The sequence below is a fragment of the Rhinatrema bivittatum genome, chromosome 9, assembly GCF_901001135.1.
Source record: "Rhinatrema bivittatum chromosome 9, aRhiBiv1.1, whole genome shotgun sequence".
Lineage (NCBI taxonomy): Eukaryota > Metazoa > Chordata > Amphibia > Gymnophiona > Rhinatrematidae > Rhinatrema > Rhinatrema bivittatum.
The window spans coordinates 178,530,216-178,547,977 of NC_042623.1; the positions used below are offsets into that span (position 1 = coordinate 178,530,216).

Genomic DNA, 17,762 nt, shown 5'->3' on the forward strand with positions numbered 1-17,762 from the left:
CTCCTCCTGTCATTCAGGGATAGCAGAGGAGTGGGTGTAAGAGCAGAGCAAACAGGAGACGCTCTGCTCCCTAACCCACTCCTCCTGTCATTCAGGGATAGCAGAGGAGTGGGTGGAAGACAGAGCAGAGCAAAGAGGAGACACTCTACTCCCTAATCCAATCTCTGTCTTTCTGTCATACAGGAACAGAAGAGGAGGTGTGAGCCCAGAGTAAATAGAGCAAAGGGAGAATATTTTGAGGTTAGGAGGGACTGAGAGAATGATCATTTTGGGGGTGAGACCTGGTGTGTAAAAGGAGATTGGCTGGGGAAGGGAAATATAAAGCAATGTTTATGAGTAAGAGAGAAGGGATTGGTACTGTGTGTGGGGGGGGGGGGGGGAGTGGGCCTGGAGCAGGGTACAGAAGCTTCTTCCCTGCCTTCATTTCAGATTCTTTCCCCCAGACTCTGGAAGCTTCCTTACCTTCTGTCTTTCACTTCTTCCCAGATCCTGGACCCTGCCTTCTCTGATAACCCTTCTACTCCTTCCTTTTCCATGTCACATTATTTATCCTCGCTATCTCCCACATTCCCCATCCCTGGTCCTTCTCCTTACCCAGTAATCACAAAATAAATTGTACACTCACAAGATTATAAAAACTACTTAATTTTATTTGTTTGTTTATTTATCGAGTTTTATATACCATCGTTCGAGAATTGCCATCACAATGGTTTACATATTTTGAAATTAGAAGGGAGGTACAACGTACAGTAAAGTGGGCATGCAGGGGTACAAGTGGTCCATTATGGTAAGGGATCATATTGAGGTTACAGTAAAGAGGCAGTTTTCGTGCAAAAGGAATAGTTAAGTTCTTAGTTGTTGCTGTTGGGTAGTTATGTTGACTTTGGGGAGCTGGGCGCGTTTAGGTCTGGTTGGTAGGTCTGTTGTGGGTAGGATGTTGGTTGACCATGGGTGTCTTTGTAGGCTTTGATGAACCACCATGTTTTTAAGTCCTTTTTGAATGTTTTTAGGTTGGGTTGCAATCTTAGGTTAGTCGGGAGAGTGTTCCATAATTTGGGACTGGCGAGGGAGAAAGCTCTTTCTCGGGTTGTTGTGAGTTGTACTGTTCTGGCGGAGGGAATTTTCAAGAGGCCCTTGTTGGATCGAAGATTTCGATGCGGTGTGTGAGGCAAGATGTTTGTTGCTGACCAGTTTGTTTTCTCATAATGTATAAATTTGTGTGTGATGGTCAAGATTTTGAATTCTATACGGTATTTTATTGGTAGCCAGTGTAGGTATATAAGAATGTGGGTGTGTTATGTTCTCGTTTTTTTGTGCCTGTTAGGATTCTGGCTGCGGTGTTCTGTAGGATCTGGAGTGGTCTGATGTTGGAGAAAGGTAGACAGAGTAGTAGAGAGTTGCAGTAATTGATGTTTGAGAAAATTGAGCAGTTGAACGGTTCTGAAATCTTCTGGGGTTAGAAAAGGTTTTAGACGTCTTAGGATTAGCAGTTTGTGATATTCCTCCTTAATTTTGGTTGTGATGTGGTTCTTAAAGGATAGTTGTTTGTCGAAGATTATTCCTAGGTTGCGTGACTGGGGAGATTGGGGTTTTTTGGTTCTCGAGCAGAAGCGGAGGTGGTGGTGAGGAGCTGGGTTTCCGTTCCATGAATAATATTTCTGTTTTTTCAATGTTTATTATGAGTTTCATTTGGGTTAGTAATTGTTTAATTGCAGATAGGTATGAGCCTGTTTTCTTGTAGGTTTCTTCCAGTGAATTGTGGATTGGCATTATTATTTGTATGTCATCAGTGTAGAGGAAGTGTGTAACGCTGATATCCTTTAGGAGTTGGCATAGTGGGAGTAGGTATATGTTAAAGAGTGTTGCGGATAGGGCGGAACCTTGGGAAACTCCAGTGTTGAGGTTGATTTTCTTGGATAAGGTGTTATTGATTGAATCTTGGTAGTTTCTATTTAAAAGCTATGAGGAGAACCATTGTAGGGTGATGTTAATAAGTCCTATTTCTTTGAGACGGTCTATGAGAATTTTGTGGTTTATTGTGTCGAAAGCAGCTGATAGGTCTAATAGTATGAGAAGGTATTTTTGCCCATTTTCGAAGCCTCTGAGCAAGGTGTCATTCAGTGAGATGAGTAGGGTTTCAGTGCTGTGGTTTTTTCTGAAGCCACATTGGGTCGGGTATATAGGTGGTCAGTGAGTTTGGCGTGAACAGCTTTTTCCATGCTCTTGGCTATGAATGGTAGATTAGATATAGATCTGTAGTTTAGGGGGTTGTTTGGATCTAGATTGATCTTTTTTAGGATAGGTTTGATTACTGCTGATTTGTGTGAGTTGGGGTAGTTACCTTCTGAAAGAGATAGGTTAATGATCTCTGAGATAGTTTTTGTGATGGTGGTTTCTATTGTTTTGAGAGTTGATGTGGGTATGCAGTCGATTGGGTGGTTGGCAGGGTTCATTTTTTTGATGAGTGTTTGTATTTTCAGGGTGGAAAAGTCCAGGGTGGAAAGGTCAAAGTTGGTCCATTTTGGAATTTTGTTTTTATTTGGCTTGATGTTGTGGGTGTTATTGTTGAGGTTATTGTTGATTAGATTTGTGTTTTTCTTGTTAAAGAATTCGGCAAACTCATTGCTTCCGATTTTGATGTAAGGTATGTTCTGGTTGTTAGATGTTTTAGTAAGGTTTTGTATTATCGAGAAGAGTACTCTAGGGTTGTGTTGAAACTTACTGATTTGTTTTGAGAAGAATTCTTTTTTTTGTGGTGTTGATGAGGGTTTTATAGTGAGTTTCCATAGTCTGTTTGTAGAGCGGTTAATTTGTTCTTGTGCCAGGCCTTTTCTTTTTTTCGGAGTTGATGCTTGGCACATCTAATGTTGTCATTGTACTATTGGTTCTGATGGTGTGGGTTTTTGATTGTCTTTGTGATGATGGTGTTTAGGTTGTCAGCGACAGTTTTCGTGATATTGAGCCAAGACTCTGTGGCATTTTCGGAGTTGGATAGATCAATATTTGTTAATTCGTCCTTTAGCTTATCTTGGAGGGTTTCGATGTTGAAGTGGGGACAGTATGTCATCGACATTGGGGTGTTTTGAGTTGATGTTAGGTTGCAGTTGGAGGTTAAGCTGGATTGAATCAGGTGGTGGTCAGACCAAGGGATTTTGGTTATGCTAGTGTCATAAGTTAACCATTGTTTGGTGTTGATGTAGATGAGGTCTATGGTGTGTCCAGCTTTGTGTGTTGGGGCTTTGATTTGTTTCAGTTGCAGTGTTGAAAGTGCCTCGGTGATGGTTTGGCATGTTGTACTGTGTGGGTAAGTATCTATGTGGATGTTGAAGTCACCTAGAATGATAGTTGGTTTGTTTTGTGAGATGTTGGTCATGAAAAATTCAATTAGTGGTGAGCAGTTGTGGTCTAGTGATCGGGGGGGGGGGGAGCAGTAGACCAGGCATATTTATAGTTTCGTGGAGGACAATAAAGCAATTTCGAAGGGTGGGGATATGTTAGTTGCGAGTAGTTTCATCTGGAGGGTTTTTTGGCGATTAGCATTAGACCTCCGCCTCTTTTTTTTTTTTTTTTGGCCTGGATATAGAGAAAGTTTCATAGGTTGAGTTGTCCATTAGGTTCACTAATACATTGTCGGTGCTTTTCATCCATGTTTCAGTTATAGCGATGAAATCTGTTTTTGTGTCTGTGAGGAGGCCATTGAATATTGGGATTTTTTTTGTTAATGATTGTGCATTGAATAGTATGAATGATAGGAGTATGTAATGTAATTGCTTAGTGGAGTTTAGGTTGATGTTAGGTTGCGATTAAGTTTTTGTTTTGTGGGTACGTGTTTGTAAGGTGTTTTGTGCGTGTTTTTTCTTGAGGCTGCGATTGTCGAGGTGTGCTGGAATTGTGTGGTTTCCTTTTTTTTTTTTGTGGAATATAAAAGAAGGAAATATTGACCAATGTGCTTCGGTATTTTCTAAGTCTTGCCTCGGGATCTGCCACTCAGTTACTGCAGGGAAATGTGGCTGTGGTTTATATCTTCTGCTCCCTGTTGTCCGAACTTTGGGGATGGGGGGAGGGGGGGGCAACAGCACCAACAGTGCCTATAGGCAGCAAAAACCTAAATCCCTCAGTGTGCAGCTTTCTTTAAGCCACAGATCCATGTGCGGACCTCTGGGTACCCTTGGCCCTGCCAGCACAGAGCAGACAATATTGTGACAACTGTCCCTCACTCTACTCCCCAGAGACCATCACAGCCCTCTTCAAGACTCGCTTCCGACTGGACTTTCCATTCGACCTGCAGGAACTGCCTGCCTTTGCTGTGATTGGGTGAGTCCTCAGTCCCAACTTTCTTGTGATTGGGTGAATCTTCAAACCAGTCTTTGCTGTGATTGGGTGAGTCCTTATTCCTACTTTTTTTTTGTTTTTTGTGATTGGCTGAGTCCTCAATCCCATCTTTCCTGTGATTGGGTGAGTATTCAGCCCACATTTGTAGAGCTATCCAGGGCGCTGTTTCCTGATTCCAGCCCTTCCCACAGTGAGAGACGCTGTGTGTTGTGTCTCTTTCTGTCATCCCTCTATCCTGCTGTCTCTGCCTGTCCCCATCCTACTCTGAGACTCTTCTCTCTATGGTGGTAAATTCAGAAAGCTGCTTAGGGCAGAGCCACAGTGCTAAGGGGAGTATAATAACAATAACATAATTACAAATACGTCATAACAATACAAAAGCAGGAATCATATGGCTAAACGTGGAGCTTAAGTTGTGGGGGAATGGTCTGCACACGGTTCTTGCACTTCTTTTCAGACTTCAGCTGGGGGAGATGTGAGCTGCTCCCGAATCCAGCCCCTTCCTTCCTGCTGTTCCCCCTCTCCTCTTGTACAGGGAATGGGAGAAGGACTGATACTGGAGCAGATGTTGCAGAGCAAAACACAGACACAAAAGAAGGGGTTGAACTAGCACAAGTTTGAAACTTTTGAGCAACGCTACCAGTTGATGATTGGCACCACAGTTCTCAAGTTTCAAACATGTGCTAATTCAACACTTTTTGTGTCTTTCCCAGGGCTTAATTTCTGGTGGAACAACCCAGAATGGGCGTTTGCCAGGAACCAAGGAGAGGGAGTAGAACCAGCAGTGTAAATCATTTCTTCTCCTCCAGGATAATAGAGGAGAGCCACTGGCGGCAGGATCAGTTCTGCTCCCCCAGGCTTCAGAAAAAGCAGAGAAGAGAGGGTTTTAGCTGCTTAGCCAGAGACGAGAGCTGCCACATTTATTTATTTTCCTGGTGTAGTTGAGAGACCATGAGATAGGAGAGGATGGGAAAAGGCAAAGAGACACGAGGTAAATGCCTGTCCACCCCACTGCTACTGTAGGGCGTCCTCAAATACACGCATGTGCCTGTATCTCCCCCTCCTGCAGGTCACACCTGGCCCTGGCTCCAGTCTTCACATACACGCGTGTGACTGCATCTTTCCACAGGTCACACCCGCCCCTGGCTCCAGTCTTCACATACACGCGTGTGCCTGTATCTCCCCCTCCCGCAGGTCACACCCGGCCCTGGCTCCAGTCCTCACATACACGCGTGTGACTGTATCTCCCCCTCCTGCAGGTCACACCCGGCCCTGGCGCCAGTCCTCACATACACGCGTGTGCACAACTCACCCCTAAAAGCTGTCCAATTTATAAAGAGTGGCATACAATGTACTGGACAATAATAATGTAACAAACAAACAATTATTTATTTTACATCTGCACACAGAACATGTGCAAGGTATTTAGTATCTAATTTACAGTGTTGTAAAAGCGACAGAGCCCCGACACGGCCGTGTTTCACTTCCAGCTGCGTCAGGGGGACCGAAGTTTGTCAAAGTCTACAAATTGAAAATTCAATGTATTACTGTACAGGTAGGCATCCCTTGCATATCAAATTGTTTTATGATGTAGCTAGAAGGGACCAAAGCACGCAAAAGTAATTTGTGGACCTCCAAAACAGGTGACAGGGGGGGGGGGGGAGGGAAAGGAAACACTAAAACCGAGGTGCTATTGTGGGTATAGTGAAAGAGCTCAAGGACACTTACTGTCAGGTCGATACAGTAAGGTGCGGTAGGAAGAGCTCCGTTAGTGCCGGGCGCACCCGCGTTTGCCGCACACACAGTTCGAATGACATACCGCTCGATACTGTATTTAAATGGCATGCAAATGCAAGCCGCGTCCATGAAGCGCAATCCATTTTACTGTATAGAGCGCTATACAGTGCCTATACAGTATCCTGGGTGCGCTGGTACCAGTCATTTCAAATGACAGGTACCAGGAAGTGGATACAGGAGAAGGGCTGGTGCAGTTTTTGTTGTCCTGTGCAAATGATTGCTTCACTGCCTGACCCCCTCACCCCCCGGGATAAGACCTTTTAGAGGAGCCAGGATCGGGCAAACTTTCCCCCAGCCCCCTCTCACCTGACCTGGCCGCGTCCATGGGTGCCGGTCTCCCGTGCGGGCGCGCTGACAGCTCCGGAGCAGCCCCAGTCCTCTCTCCTCTCCTCCCGGGGGCAGCTGGCGGCGAGAGCGGCTTCAGCAGCCTTGGGTGGATCGGGCGCTCCCCATGCAAGGCGGCTTCCAGCAGCCCCTGCCGGAGAAGGTGCATGAGCGCACGCCGTGACCTCTGACGTCCAGACGGGCGCTCAGGTCAGGGCGTGCGCTCATGCACCTTCGCCGGCGAGGGCTGCTGGAAGCCGCCTCGCATGGGGAGCGCCCGATCCACCCAAGGCTGCTGAAGCCTCACAGGAAAGTTAATTTCGTCTCTCTCTGCTGGGGCTTGCCTGACGCTCCACACTAATGCAGGGGTAAGGGTAGGCGGTAAATTAGCAGTTTAAACACGCGGCAAAACTGCAGGTTAAAAAGGCGATAATCGGTGCACACGTTACTGGATGGGAGGGAATAGCTAATCCGATCATTTACATCTCATATACATGCCGCGGGTGGAAATGGTTACCCGTTGAATTCAAGAAGCAGTAAGGATGGGTTAAAAGGGATAGTGAATCGCGGGTTGGACTTACACGGCCAAATTGTGGGTACGAAGTGGGTTAGTAGCAGGGTAACCGCGGCCTCGCTTTACTGTATCAGCCTGTGTGTGTTTTATAAGGTAGGTAATTCTAGATATTGGAGAACATGCTGAATCAGCTAAAGAGATAATGAAAAATATTTATTTGTTTTTATTTAAAAACTCTTCTATACCGTCGTTAAGTTTATGTAAACCGTTGTGATGGTTACCTAAGGCACAATAAAGAAAATTATGAGTGGTATAGATTACAAATTAAACATGTGCCATCATAGTACGGTAACATTTTAGTACAATAAATTTATTTATATATTTAACAGTTTTATATACCAAAGTTCTAGTAACAAAGTTACTAATCAATTCGGTTTACATTACAACAATAAAATTGACAGTATATAGAATAATGTCTTACAAAGAACAGGGAAGATTGAACTTGGTAATAAATAAAATAACTTAATGAGAGCAATAAATAACTTCAACGGAGCAAGGAGAGTACAATTTAAATACAATATAATATAGGTGAATATATTTTCGGAATTGACTGTTGGGCCTGAGGTCGATTGTTGAAAAGTTCAGAATAGTTATTGGGATTAGGAGAATGCTTGGTTAAACAACCATGTCTTGAGTCTCTTTTTAAAGATGGGTGCCGATTGTTCCATTCTTAGGTCAGGAGGGAGAGAGTTCCAGAGTTTAGGTCCGGCGGTGGAAAGAGCTCTTTTACTAAGTGAAGTTTTGAGCGGATGGGCCTTTAGCGTGCCTCTCTGGGCTAGCCTCGTTGGACGGGAAGAGGTGTGAAGCTGTAAAGGGATGGTGAGGTCAATTGGAGAAGAGTTATTGATGACTTTGGATTATTGTTATGGTTTTATAGAAGGTTCTCTGATTGATGGGGAGCCAGTGAAGGTTCTTTAAGATGGGCGTAATATGTTCCCTTTTGTTGGATTTGGTTAGAATCCTCGCAGTGGCATTTTGTAATAATTGTAGAGGTTTCAAAGTGTTAGCGGGTAGACCAAGCAGTAAAGAGTTACAATAATCTATTTTCGAGAATATTATTGTTTGTAGAACATATCTGAAGTCTTGGAAATATAAGAGGGATCTTAGTCTCTTTAATACTTGGAGTTTAAAGAAGCAATCTTTTATGATGTTATTGATGAAAGTTTTGTAGTTCAGCAGATTGTCCATGGTGACCCCAAGATTTCTGACCTGGGTGGAGAAGGCTGGAGGAGATAAGGAGTGTGTGTTAAGTGAGGAATGGTTGCCATCTGGAGTGATGAGCAGAAACTCTGTCTTGTTGGAATTGAGTATCAAATTAAGATTTGTTAGGAGATTGTTGATAGATAGTAGACAGGAATTCCAGAATTGTAAGGTGTTTTGTAATGAATCTTTAATTGGGATAAGGATTTGGACGTCATCTGCATAAATAAAGTGTGTAAGATTAAGATTGGAAAGGAGCTGACATAGGGGGAGAAGATAAATGTTGAATAATGTAGGAGATAAAGACGAACCTTGCGGGACTCCCATGGTGGATCTGAAAGGTGGTGATTCTTTACTGTTGATCTTGACTTTGTAAAATCTATTCTGGAGGAAAGAAGAAAACCATTTGAGTGCGGTGTTTTTTATGCCAATCTCTGATAGGAGATCTAAGAGGATATCATGGTTCAATAGGTTAGGTTAAATATGTGTTTAAGTCAAGCTTATCTGTTTGTTAGGAAATTATTAGGCGGTTTGAATAAAAAAATGAAAGAAAACTAAGACATGGCCACAAGGCGCAAAGCAAAGAAAAATATTGTACAGTGTACCTGAAGGAACCCTAATGCGTATCTACCATTAAGATTTACAAGCCAATCAAAGATACCAAAGATATGAGGAGTAACTTTACCTTACGAGGTAGCTTGAGAAAGGAACTCAGGTTCTTTGGGTTGGGTCATGGCTCATGGCTCAGAGCTCAAACTGCTGGGGACATCGCGGCTGGAGTTAAAATGTTAAAAACAGAATCTAATGAAGTGAAAAAATGAGGAATAAGGGAGTACCGTGAATCGGGAGGCATAGGTCGAGGAACAAATCCGAAGAACCGGCTTAATCTTTTTATAATAACAAATATAATGCATTTAATGCAAGGCTTCCCGACAAAATCAAAGAAGCCACAGATACGGTAAATGAAGCCAAAGCCGGTAAAGATTGTAACAGTAAAATATTCGATGGGGGGCTTACCGGAGGGGTTAAAAAGCTGCCGCAGGCGTCGGGAGAATTGCAGAGGTGAAGAAATGAAAAGATTTTTCGCAATTGCCAAGTAGGCAGAACTTTTCTTCTTCTATAAAATTCAAATTGGAAACGTGACAGCTAGAAACAGTTTATCAAAACTTTTTTACCAAAAAATAAAGAAGAGAAACCATATTGCTAGCGCATGTTTCGTGTGTCTGCAGACACTCACCCGATATCGTGCGGGCTGAAGCGGTATATTATGTGCTTCCAAAATGTCTGAAGATGGGACGCTCTGGCCTCCAAATAGCGAAAACGAACTGAGAATAAGATACAGTTAAGTCAGCCGAACGTTATCGCTAAATTAATAAACTAGAAACCTAAAAACCAAACCTACGATCCAAATGAATGTGCACTTCACTGCGATGTACCAGGAAGGGAAACCCTCAACATCAGTGTTTAAATGGGCAGATAGACTGTAAAAAAACACGCGAAATAGCGGAAGAAGTCAGGTGGCTGAGATTGGCGGTGTCTGGAATACAACCAGGTGAAGCTGTATGCCATGAAAAGCAGGTATCTCTTTTGCAAGCGTAGCCGAGAGAAATTTTTCAACTTATGAATAAACCAGTTGAGAAGGGAAGGGGGGGGGGGTGTTTTATCGGGGTCTAGCCATGTAAACTGGACCAACTGTAACTTAAGTAAATCTCAAACTCAAAATACAGAATATAGAAAAAATTGTTTTGGTTATTATTGCTTGTTAATTAAAGATTCCGGGAGGACCGAATAGCATAAAACAAGTATCTTGTTTGGCAACGTCCAGGTTGTGGAGATTGTTATAGGTTAACTGACTTCATGGATATGATGGGACGGAGGAACGGACGGGAAGGGGAGGGGGGGAAGGAAAGGGAGGGAAGGGGAGGAGGGGGGGAGGTATTGGGGGGGGCGGGGGGGTTGTTGTAAAGCGGGAAATTAAAACTTAAGGAAGAGGATCAGGGGAGGACCAACTCCCAAACATCAATAGACTTAAGAAAGCGATGGAGTAGCTGAACTAAGTGGCTGAACTGAAAATTGGCTGAACTAAAGCAACGTCCGACTAAAAAAAAATGCAGACCACTCTATTTCACGATTTAGGCCTGATGGGGCCAATGAGTTAAGTTTGAATATCCATTTTTGTTCCTTACGTATTAATGCTAAAGACCAGTAGTCTCCACGGGATGGTTTGGGTAGCTGTTCCAGAGCGAAAAAACGTAAGTCAGTAATCAAATGATTCTGTACCTGCCAGTGGTCTACCAGAGGAGCTTCTAGGCGATTAGATTTCAAACATAAGCGATGCTCAATGATCCTTGCCCTAAGGGGGCGGGTGGTTTTGCCAATGTAGATTAAGGGGCATGGGCACAGAATTGCATATATCACACCACTTGAGGCACAGGTGGTCATACCATGAAGGATGTATATTTTTAAAGTTGATGGGTGTATAAAGGTTTGGATGCTCAGAGAATGTGTACACACTGAGCAATGGTTGCAGGGACTATGTCCTCTTATGGTATCTACAATGGCAGAAAGAGATGGTTTGTGTTCTAAGGTCACAAGATTGTCTTTCAAATTGCGTCCACGGGTGAAAGTAAACCATGGGATTTCCTGAAAAATGGCATGTGGGGCCAGTAAATGCCAATGAGCTTTAATAATATTAATAACCACATGACTGTGTGTGGAGTAAGGCAGGACACATGTGAGTTGCATAGATGGTTCCACATAACTGCGGGCAAATAAAAGGTCTCGATTAATGTATAATGCCCTTTTATAAGCTCGTTTGATGATGCGTCGTGGATATCCACGTTCCTGAAATCGTTGGACCATTGTGTTAGCTTGGTGAATGTATTCCTGATGGGAGAAACATAGTCTTCGGAGGCGTAAAAACTGCCCAACTGGAATGTTGTCCCTTAGAAGTCGTGGATGGTGACTAGTATACTGGAGTAGAGTATTACTATCAGTGGGTTTACGGAACCAAGAGGTAATAAAGGTATTATCTGTAACGCTGACTGTAATGTCTAAAAATGAGATATACTTCTGGTGTAGGCAAAACTCAAATTGAAGGTGGGGATTGCATGAGTTACGCCAGTCTAAGAAGAGGAAGAACTGTATATCTGTGCCAGTCCAAATTAAGAAAACATCATCGATATATCTAAGCCAGATGGGAAAGAATGGTCTAAAGGAGGAAGTGTAAATAAATTGAGATTCGAACTCTGTCACATACAGACATGCTATAGATGGGGCCATAGTGGCCCCTATTGCTGTACCTTTGATCTGTTGCAAAAAACTGCCAAGAAAACTGAAAAAATTCTGAGTGAGTGCCAACCGGGTTAAGACGACTAGGAATGAAGTAGGGATCCGTTCATTAGGATCACATGTGGATAGTATAGATTCGACAACTGTAATAGCATCATCCTGTGGAATGTTGGAGTAGAGGAAAGCTATGTCAAGAGTAACAAACAAAAAAGATTCAGATGGAACATTTGTGTCTTTAAGTATGGAAATAAAATGACTGGAGTCCCGAACATATGAGGGACTCTGTGGAACAAATGGACCTAGAAAGAAGTCAACCGACTTTGACAGTGGTTCAAGAAGGGATACGATACCTGAGACTATGGGGCGGCCAGGGGGGGGACGAGATGGATTTAGGTCAGGAAATGTCGATCCATGCCTTGTTGTACAATGTTTTTTATTTCTGTTGACAAAAGTGGAGAGGGATCATCCTGGAGGGGTTGATAATAAGTAGTGTCTGATAGTTGGCGAAGTACCGTACTTCAGCTTCATAGTCAGAATGATCCTGAATTACAATGCTGCCACCTTTTTTAGCCGGTTTTATTATAATTGTAGAATCGGAGGTAAGGGCCAAGAGTGCTAATCTCTCAGAACGTGAAAGATTGGTAAACCGCTGGGAAAAACCTTGTTCTTGAAGTGACAAATCATGTAAATCTGGCCCTCCAGGGAGGTAGAAAAGAATAATTTGACTTTCAGCAGCCAAAGGAACCGTTGAAAAAAGGTTTGAAGTTTAAACCCATCGTAATGGATTGTGGGAACAAACAAAGTCCATGTGATGACAAAACATTTTCTGACTCAGACAAGGGGCGGGAAGATAAATTAAATAGTGTAGATGTAGGCTGGCTCACTGCCATGGGTCGTACGTACGAGTTTGTGAGTGAGTTGTTCGAGGGACGGGGTCTGGTGGTTTCTGACGTGGGCGGGATGAGAATGGAGGTCGGTGGGTTAGAGGTTGTGGTTGGTTTAGGTCTAGGAGGAAGAGGAAGTAGTAGTAGTGCCAAAGTCCAAGGCAGGTTGATTGTGTGTTGTGGTGTGAGCAGGAATTATAGTGTCATCTCCTGAAGAGTCATCTGAGGAACTGTCCGTAAACATCACTTTTTTTTTTTTTTTTGGTCGGGAGGTGGATGACATCCATGGGTAAACGAAACCTCGGGAGTAGTCAGAAGCGTCTCGTTGGAATTTTTTAAATTTGTTGACTTTCAAATCAGCTCTAAATTTTTCTAAATTTTGTTTAAAGTCGTTTAGTTGTGTAGAGAGAGATTCAATGGGGAGTGACAGGATGGGCTCTGCCGTGGCCCCGCAGGCCTCTCTTCCAGCCGTGACGGGATGGGCTCTGCCGTGGCTCCGTGGGTTTCTCTTCCAGCCGTGTCGGGATGGGTTCTGTCATGGCTTCGCAGGCCTCTTACAGCCATGATGTGATGGGCTCTGCTGCGGCCCTGCATGGCTCTCTTCCAGCAGGCCTCTCTTCCTGCCATGACTGGATGGGCTCTGCCATGGCCTTGCAGGTTTCTCTTTCAGCCGTGACGTGATGGGCTCTGCTGCGGCCCTGCATGGCTCTTTTCCAGCAGGCCTCTCTTCCTGCCATGACCTCGCAGGCCTCTCTTCCTGCCATGACGGGATGGGCTCTGCCATGGCCTTGCAGGTTTCTCTTTCAGCCGTGACGTGATAGGCTCTGCTGCGGCCCTGCATGGCTCTCTTCCAGCAGGCCTCTCTTCCAGCCGTGTCTGGATGGGCTCTGCCGTGGCCCCGCAGGCCTCTCTTCCTGCCATGATGGGATGGGCTCTGCCGTGGCCCCGCAGGTTTCTCTTCCTACCATGATGGGATGGGCTCTGCCGTGGCCCTGTAGGCCTCTCTTCCTGCCATGATGGGATGGGCTCTGCCGTGGCCCTGTAGGCCTCTCTTCCTGCCATGATGGGATGGGCTCTGCCGTGGCTTCGCAGGCCTCTCTTCCTGCCATGATGGGATGGGCTCTGCCGTGGCTTCGCAGGCCTCTCTTTGGGCTGCAGCAGTCCCTCTTCTTTTCTTTGGTCAGGAAGAGAAAAAGAAAAAGTGGTGGAAGTGACCGGCCCACCAGGGAAAGCTGACCCCCATAGTTCAGTCCGCTCTGGAGAGGAGTATAAAAGATGGCTTTCATGAAGCACTTGGGAAGAGTCTGGTGTTGGGGACAGGAAGGGGCAGCCCTAACTTGGGGCCCAATGTAATAAGGTGATCTCAGCAGTTTTACCCACAATTGTCTGCACAGTTTCTGTGTGCAAATGTTACTCCGGATGCAACGAGCAGTTCTGTGCCTGTAAAACTGTGCAACCTGCTTAGCGCTCATGCATGGAAATCCCATACAAATGAAGGCATTTGTTATCACTCCCAGTGCAGAGAGCTGCGCCGGCTTAACGCTGGAAATGTTACCCCTGGTCAGAGGGGAAGTAAAGTTTCCAGCATTAGTGTCCGTCTATGGGCAGGAGCAGGAGTCCTAGCGCCAGGGACTGGAATCAGGATTTATGTTCATCTACATGACTTATATGCACAATATTTTTTTCTGCGCTGAAATCATTATTGTGTATATAAATCATATCGAGCCCATAAATCAGGCCTCTGGATTCTTCCCACTCCCCTGAGTCAACCTTTACCCGTGTGCCCTCCCCTCTTTCTGCATCACCCTGAGAACTTACTCCTCCTTGTGTGAGTGAACCAGGGCTCCTCAAGGTATGACCTCCTGCCCAAGGGTGGGGGGGGGGGGGTTTACATTTAGGAATTGCTTTACTCATTAATTGATGACACTGCAGAGCAGATTGCTAACTGCTGACTCTGTTCTCTCTTGCAGGATAGCCAGTGGCTTTGGAGGAGCTCTCTTTGTATACTTAAACAGGAAGATTGTACAGTTCATGAGAAAGCAAAAAACCATCAACAGGTTCCTGATGAAGAAGTAAGTCACTTCTACTTAGGCAGCATCCTGGCTCCCCACCCACAGGCTAATCCTGCCATCAACCTTTTTTGCAGGATTATCTCCTCAGACACTCAGAGGCTGCAGCTGGCTGAGTTGGTCATTCTGAGACATAGGCCACTGTTGCTGGATTGGCCACTCTCAGACACATGGAGGCCACTGTTGGCTGGATTGGCCACTCTCAGAGACATGGCGGCCACTGTTGGCTGGATTGGCCACTCTCAGAGACATGGCGGCCACTGTTGGCTGGATTGGCCACTCAGAGACATGGCGGCCACTGTTGGCTGGATTGGCCACTCAGAGACATGGCGGCCACTGTTGGCTGGATTGGCCACTCAGAGACATGGCGGCCACTGTTGGCTGGGTTGGCCACTCTCAGACACATGGAGGCCACTGTTGGCTGGGTTGGCCACTCTCAGATACATGGAGGCCACTGTTGGCTGGATTGGCCTCTCAGATACATGGCGGCCACTGTTGGCTGGATTGGCCACTCTCAGACACATGGAGGCCACTGTTGGCTGGGTTGGCCACTCTCAGACACATGGAGACCACTGTTGGCTGGATTGGCTACTCTCAGACACATGGAGGCCACTGTTGGCTGGATTGGCCTCTCTCAGATACATGGAGGCCACTGTTGGCTGGTAACTTGCCTGCCTGGTGCGAAGGTGGCGGACCTCACGCGTCACCTAGATAGGATTATAGACAGTGCTGGGGAGGAGCCGGCTGACCTGGTACATGTGGGCACCAACGACATAGGACTCAAGGTGGCAACTGCGTCTTGAAAAGAGGGCCACATGCTCCTCAGCTCCCCAAACCAAGGAACTAGTAACTGGCAAAGGTAGCAATGCGGGGGTTAGAAACCCGACAATTTTAGGCCGGGAAGGATCAGATTGGGGAGTAGCTGGAGACAACTCCTGAATTTTTGCCTTCCTTTTAGTATGAGGCATGGTTAAAATTAAGCAAAAGATTAAAAAAAAGGAGCTGCCAACACACCGTGTCTCTGCTGAGATGCCATCTTGCCTCCTATACAGGACCATATCAGAAGCTTTGCTGAAATCCAAGTAGATCAAGTGCTCTCCCTTGATCTAATTCTCTAGTCACCCAGTCAAAAGAACCAACCAGGTTTGTCTGACTGGACCTTCCCCTGGTGAATCCATGCTGCCTCCGGTCCAGCAAACCCCCAGTTTGTAGATAGTTCACTCTCCTTTCCTTCAGCAGAGTATGCATTCATTTTCCCACCAGCGAGGTGAGGCTAACCAGCCTTCAGAACCACTCTTCTGCAATCCTGTGGCATCACTCCCGTTTCCAGGGATCTATCAAGCAGGCCCGCCAGCACATCTCTGAGCTCCCTCAGTATCCTGGGATCTACCTCATCCACTCATGGCCTTGTCCACTTTCAGTTTTTCTAGCTTTTCCCATACAACCTGCTCCCATCCATGTGGATAATGGTGAGCTGGTGGATATAGTGTATTTTGATTTTCAGAAGGCATTTGCCAGAGTCCCCTATGAGAGACTCCTAAGAAAATAAAAAGCAATGGGATAAGAAGCAGTGTCCTCTTCAGATTGCAAATAATTAAAAAATAGGAAACAGATTAGGTTTAAATGGTCAGTTTTCTCTATGGAAAAAAGTAAACAGTGGAGTTCCTTAGAGATTTGTATTGGGACTGATGCTTTGTAATATATTTATAAATGATCTGGAAAAGGGAACGAAGTCAACTTTTCAGATGACATAAAATTATTCTGAGTAGTAAAATCACACGTGAATTATGAGAAAATTCAGGACGACCTTGCAAAAGGTCATCCAAAATTAAGATATCTGTCTCCATCTGCTGGAGGGGAGGCAAAACCCAGGAGTCTGGACTGATCCGGGTACGTACAGGGAACATAATCATTTTCTTCTTCCAGTCTGCGGTAGCAAACTTCCCATCTTACAATAAAACAGGCTGAGAATGGCTTAGAAATAAGTTCTTGCCATGAGTCCATGATGTGTTCCTGACAGGTCGGTGACAATGGTAAACGAGGGCCCATCCAGTCTCTCCCCGTTCCTTAAACAACACAGACTCCCTCCCCCATGGCCCCCACACAACCTCTGCACAGCTGTCCCAAGCCCTCGCCACCATGCCCTGTGCCCATGCACCACAACTCCTTGCAGTGGGCACTGTCTCAGGACAGAATGACTTCTTCCTTCCTCACACTTCATATCATGCTCTCTTTGCTCCTTGAATTTCCTCTTCTAGAAAAGATTTCACCTACCCGTAATTTATTGCAGCGTGTCAGTTTCCCATCTTTCCTGCAGCGAGTGCATTCGGGAAGTCTGAAGCCCCTTTTAGTTGGGTTTGAATGGCAGGCGTTGTGTCATTTTAGTAAGCCTTTTCACAGTACGGTTACGCAGGTGCGGCCTCAGCTCTTTACTTAAGCTGGGGGGCTCACCCACTCCTTACTTGCTGCCTTATCACAATCTCACTTCTTCACCACCTCATTCAGAAATAGCCATTGGATTTTTCTGTCCCAGATGCCTGACTTTATATTTTTCCACATGGTTAGTTTTTTTTATGTACATTTTATACTGCTCCTAATATCAGACATTTACAGTAATATCCCAACACAGAACCATTTCAACTTAAGTAATACGTGGACTTTAAAAAGCCATCAGAAGCAGTGAGAAACTGGAAAATACAAAAGACATAGCTAGTGCAGCTAATTTGTAAACCCTTCATCATCCTACCAGTTTTGTCCGTCCCCTTCTGATGTGCTCACTGCTATAGAATTTAATGTCGTCTGCACAGAGTGGATAATTCTTCAGTCTGTCCTTAATACCAAGAACTGGTTCCAGCACCGAGTCCTGGGGAAGCCCCTGCTCACTTTGCACTCCTCTAATTTACAGTCTTCAGCAGGATAAATAACAAATGCTTCTAGTATATGCTTGACTACGTTAATGCTGACTATAGTTTGGGGCTCCTCGTGCAGCGCTCTCCCTGCGGGGCTCCTCGTGCAGAGCTCTCCCTGCGGGGCTCCTCGCGCAGCTCTCCCTCAGAGTGGTATATTCATGGACTTCTGTTTCTGATACTGTTTAGGCGTCTTCTGTTTCCAGCATTGGTCACGCTTCTCATTGCAACTATGACCTTTCCTCCCGGCTTTGGACAGTTCATGGCTGGCCAGGTAATTATGATCTGAGTGCCGTAATCCTATAGTGGATTTTTTTTTGGGGGATAGACAGGTGTGGATATGATTGCAGAAAGGTGAGGATGTGGGGGGGGAGAAGGGGTCAAG

General features: G+C 45.3%; 1 protein-coding gene across 1 annotated transcript in view; it reads left to right on the forward strand.

The window, feature by feature from the left end:
- The window catches only part of CLCN2 (chloride voltage-gated channel 2), a 193,275-nt gene that overhangs the window by 86,366 nt on the left and 89,147 nt on the right, over positions 1-17,762 (forward strand). The window contains exons 9-11 of the mRNA XM_029616501.1: positions 4,230-4,314; positions 14,373-14,474; positions 17,567-17,651. Of these exons, the coding sequence (XP_029472361.1) occupies positions 4,230-4,314; positions 14,373-14,474; positions 17,567-17,651 (272 nt within the window). The remainder of the gene's footprint in view (positions 1-4,229; positions 4,315-14,372; positions 14,475-17,566; positions 17,652-17,762) is intronic.